This window comes from Girardinichthys multiradiatus, chromosome 13 (genome assembly GCF_021462225.1).
Source record: "Girardinichthys multiradiatus isolate DD_20200921_A chromosome 13, DD_fGirMul_XY1, whole genome shotgun sequence".
NCBI classification, from domain to species: Eukaryota; Metazoa; Chordata; class Actinopteri; order Cyprinodontiformes; family Goodeidae; genus Girardinichthys; species Girardinichthys multiradiatus.
The window spans coordinates 24121368-24126162 of NC_061806.1; the positions used below are offsets into that span (position 1 = coordinate 24121368).

The 4795-nt window shown below is 39.6% G+C and overlaps 1 protein-coding gene across 2 annotated transcripts; it reads right to left on the reverse strand.

Annotated features, from left to right (window-relative positions):
* Nucleotides 1-841: 841 nt before the first annotated feature.
* Nucleotides 842-4202, reverse strand: LOC124879146. Of its 2 annotated transcripts, none has more exons than XM_047383501.1 (9): nucleotides 4044-4202; nucleotides 3729-3897; nucleotides 3473-3568; nucleotides 3164-3369; nucleotides 2824-3076; nucleotides 1569-1676; nucleotides 1339-1482; nucleotides 1185-1264; nucleotides 842-1108 (listed from the first exon to the last, which is right to left on the reverse strand). In XM_047383501.1, exons 1-9 carry the CDS (start codon nucleotides 4046-4048, stop codon nucleotides 904-906), a joined length of 1266 nt encoding a protein of 421 aa, XP_047239457.1. In that variant the 5' UTR covers nucleotides 4049-4202; the 3' UTR covers nucleotides 842-903. The 2 variants fall into 2 exon arrangements, with proteins under 2 accessions (XP_047239457.1, XP_047239456.1); XM_047383500.1 differs by having other exon boundaries at nucleotides 3443-3568.
* Between the last annotated feature and the right edge of the window lie 593 nt (nucleotides 4203-4795).

The window sequence follows — 4795 nt, forward strand, 5'->3', positions numbered from 1 at the left end:
ATGGTGGCCTAGTAGTTAGAGAGCTCCGGGTCGCTGAGCAAGACCCTTAAGCACATAATGGTTCCTGGGCACCACTGGTGTGTGCAGCCCATGCTCCCTGGAAAAAAAAAGGATGGGTTAAAATGCAGAGGACGAAATTCCCCACTAAGGGACAATAATGGACAAAATGTGACAAAATATGAGCTATAACAACATTTAATTTCCCTTTGGGATTAATAAAGTAGTTTTGAATTGAATTGAAAAATATTAAAAAACATAATTTTAAGTGAGACATTTTAGATTTGTCACTGCTACTTTTATATAAACTGGAAAAAAATCAGGATTCAATGTTCTTACAGACTAAAGTTTTAATTCTTTTAGTAACTGCATGAGTTACAAAAACATAGAAATCAAAGTTTGGCAAACTCAAAAGTAAAACTTAAGTGGTTAAGTTTAAGACATAAACTTAAAAATGGCCTGAAGTTTGATCCCTTAGAATTTTTGTGTTCTGCTAACTTTTCTGTTTTTCAAGGTGTAACTGTGTAGAAGTTACTTTCATTTGTTTACTGAATCCATATTTATCTTCTGTTTTTCAAGTACCAGAACCAAAGTAAAGCCAGTTTATGTAGCAAAGTATAACTCACTTTTTTTTTTACACATGACTAAGGCAGAAATACATAAGAAAGCAGAATATGTGAGAGGCCCGATGAACCCTTGATTTTAAAAAGGTTATGTCTACAGCTGCACTCTTTAACACTCTTCATATTCACATCATTTAAACTCATCTCAGTTTGATCAGAAATATTCAGTTCTTTCTAAAATCAAACAGAGATGGACACTCAATGAAAACAAGTCTGCAAAATGCTGATAGGTGTTTTATTGGCAGCGTGGCGTAAAGAGCACTATAGGTGGCAGCAGATGCATCTACTGCAGGTCAGTGTGAGGGTTGGAGCTGTCAAGGGTTCCACAAAGCCTGGGTTTGTTACTCAGAACCATAGCTGTATCGACGGCCAGCCGGAAGCTCTGGTGGAAGTTCTGGCACCTCTGCACCACGTCAAGGATTTGAGCATTTCTGGCCAGTTTGTCCTCCACAAAGGCCAGATGCCTGCGTGCCATGCCCAGGTTCTGCCTGTGAAGGATGGCAACAGGGGGGTCGGTCAGCAGAATGATGGGTCACAGACAGCTAACTGAGGAGGGGAACTTACTGGGAACGCTGTAGCACCAACTGAAGACCAGCAACCATTGCTGCCAGGTCATGTCTCTCCAGAGTGAGATAGTTGTGGGGCTAAAAGAAGGAAGAGAGGTTTGTTTCAATTTAAAAGAAGCAAAACAAAACGACACTCAGGCTGTAGCACCTACATGATCAAGGCAGAGCTCAAATCTGGGTCTCTGGTTGAGGAAGTCCAGAAGGTGGGTGGTCTGATGCAGCCTGCATTCACAGTTGTGAATATAATTGGCCAGTCTCTGTGCACTTTTGGTCAGATCAGAAATCTCATGGTTGATCTGAAGGTTGTAGGAAAGTCAAAGAATGAATTAATGAATAAGTCTGAGATGGTGTGAGATTGTGTGAAAGGTTTCAGTATACTGACACTCTGTCTTTCCATATTCAGCTTATCATTGATCTTGGTCAGGTCGTGGATCTTCCTCCTGAGAGATTCCCCGGTGCTGCAGCGTTGGCGCTCGTGGGAATTTTTTTGCTGCAATTATCAAACAGATTAAAGCACTGCTACATCACAATGAACTTACTGAAGTAATCATTTAGGCTATTTTAATGAGGAATATCCAGGATAAGAAAATGCAGCACTCACATCTCTTCATCATTTCCACAAATGTCATGTTAGCGTTTGACTTTTAATGGTCTATTTGAACCGTTCCTTATGCACCAAATGTGACATGTGCAGAAATTAAAATTTCTGTTTTATATACTCTTAGCAGAATTACTAAAGTTCATTTAAATTGGTTGCCCAACATGGACTCAGACTTCTAAACATAATCAACACATTTTCTAAGGGGTCGAGGTTGGGGCTTTTACAGAAGCTTAATGCTACCCTACTTTCCCATTCCATAACAAGTTGCTATGATCGCTTTCCTATTACACCTAATTTCAAACATCTAACCCAAATTTTCAGCCTTAGAGGAATGAAAATTGGTTGGAATGATCAGGAACAGTCCAAGAGCCCCCCAGAGTCAAGCCAGCCATAAACTCAAAGTGACCAGTGTCACTGAAGTAAGCTTAACATTAACATGGACTGAGAGGGTGCTGACCTTCAAATTTGACTCAAAATTGCCTGAAAGCTTCTCACATGGACAAAGCAAATGCCTTGTGATAAATGTCAAGGACGGTGATGGCAGAATCGTGCTGTGGGGCTGCTTTGCTGCCTTTGGTAGTGCATGAAATAACAGTAAAGGATAGCCTTCAAATTCTTCACCTTCAACTCTTCTCAACAACTGGAAGCTGGAAACTTTGACACAACAAGATGATAACCCCAAACAAACACCAGAACCCTTTTTGAAATGGATAAAGCAGGCTGAGAATAAGCTTTTTTGGAAATCCTGGGCACAACTACAAATTTCTAGCAAGAATTACAGAAGCTTGTAGGTGTTTTAAAAGCCAGGCTGTTTCTCAGCAACTTGCTAAGGAACATTTATCTAAAGATTTGGGAGGGTGTGTGTACATATTTAAACCTCCAAGCATGACTTTGACCCTGTCTTTGTTAAAAACCATCAAATATGTATGTTTTAACATCATTGTAACCTAAAAAAGCCCAAAAGAATAAGACATTCCTGGCCATATGACATGTATGTAAACTCATGTCTATGACTGCAGATTTGACTTTGTCTTACATTAGCCAGGAGGAACTGCAGGTTTCCCCTCCAGGATGACGAGTCCTTCACAAGGTTATCAGCTGTCAACTTCAAGGATTGGCAATGAGACAACCACTCCTCGTAGCTCACATGGAGTGATTTGCATGGGGCAGGAAGCAAGCGAGAGCATGGGGTTTCCTCCTCAAAGGTGATGCATCTGCTGGTGAGTTTGATGGCTTCAACCTTGTCTTGAAAATCCATCAGCAATTGAGAGTGGATTGTCTTCAAAGAGCTGCAGCAGGAGAACAGAAGTTGTTGCTTATCTTCTTCTTGACTGGTGTCAGTCCGTTTAATTCAGACTTGTCTCTGTATGTCTCACCTTAGTTTGTCGAGTAGGATAAAGATCTTCTTCTGCAGCACCTCTCCGCTCTCGTTGGACAGCTGCTCCTCTTTCTTCAGCTTGATGAAAACCTGGTCTTGTCTCAGACCCGCTGAGCACAAGCCGCTGCTGAGAGCCACACAGTCCCTCATAAGCTGACTGTACAGCCGCCTCTCCTGGAGACAGCGCTCTGCCATCTCTTTCATCTGCAGGTACAATCGACAAATTTACAAGAGGCTCCACTTTGTGTTCAGATTGTTTAATTGCTGATGCATGTACCTGCTCCAAACAGGCGATTTCTCTTTCTACCTGTTGAATGGCCTCAAATATATATGCCTGCCAATGGCTGACCTCTATGTGGCGAGATTTGAGATGCCCCATGGTGTTGTGAATGGCCAAAGGAACCTGCAGCAATAAAAAAGAAAATCACTTGAAATCAGTAAATCTCTGACAAGAATTATGATCAGATGCAAGAAATGTTACAATTTCACAATAATTTAGTCAAATAAAGGTGTTTAAATTTTTACTACCCAATAAAACACCCTGCTCAGCAGATGCGTTTTACCTGTGAAATATTACTGCCCCACATGGAGAAGAAAAGGTCATCCATCCTCAGAGCTTGGTCCCTCTGAGGCTGTGCCCTGTTGAATGGCAGACTTTTACTGTCAGACAGGGCAGGAAGTGTCAGTTTACTGCCTGATTTCTGCAGATTGTCTTCCTCTGCATGATTCTTCCTATAACATAAAAAAAAAAAAAAACAGAAGATGCACCTAAAACAACTTACTATTACTTGAAAGACTTTGCCAAGAGAACATAGTGAATCTGATTGAAAGTATTCATATTAAATCTGTAAAAAGCAACCCTGTACACTTTTACTCACCACATTTTTTGTTATATGCAAAAAAGTTCAAATTGTTGAGTTTAATCGGGTGAATTTAAAAATAAACCAGCTTTCAGTTCAAGTAGAAACAACAGCTTATTCACACAGAGTAGAACATGGAAGCCTCAAACGTTCTCCAAGGATACACAGTTGAATGTAAACAAAATTAAAATCAAGGAGTGGTATCCAAGATTGTGGCCTCTTTTGTGAAAAATATTAAATAATAACAACTTGGATTCTGTAAAGAACTACTGTATATTCGTGATTAATTGAAAATTATAGCATTAATGAAACAGTATGGTGCTCATATTACCTAAAATATCTCTTAAACAGCCTAGAAAAAAATATATGCAGTACAATTTAGCAGAAAAGTGCAATTAAACTCAAGATAAACTAGATTCAAGCTAAGAAAACATTTTTTTCCAACTCCTTTCAGAGTACCACCCAGATTCACCTAAAGACCCTTGATCCAGCCAAGGTGGCGCACCTATGCATATTTCACACATGGAGAAGGATTGTACCACTACAGATATCAAAGGAACCATTGCAAGTCTGTATGAAAACTGGAAATACTGAATAAAAGAAACACTAAAGTTTATGTTTCACTAATTCACTAATCTTAAACTGATTTACCTCTGAAAACACAACAACCCAATTTACTCAATGCAGTGTTCGTTTTATACCAACTCAGCAATATTATCTCTGTTCATTGTTTTTTTCTCTACTCATCTTTTTACTTGCATATCAGAGAA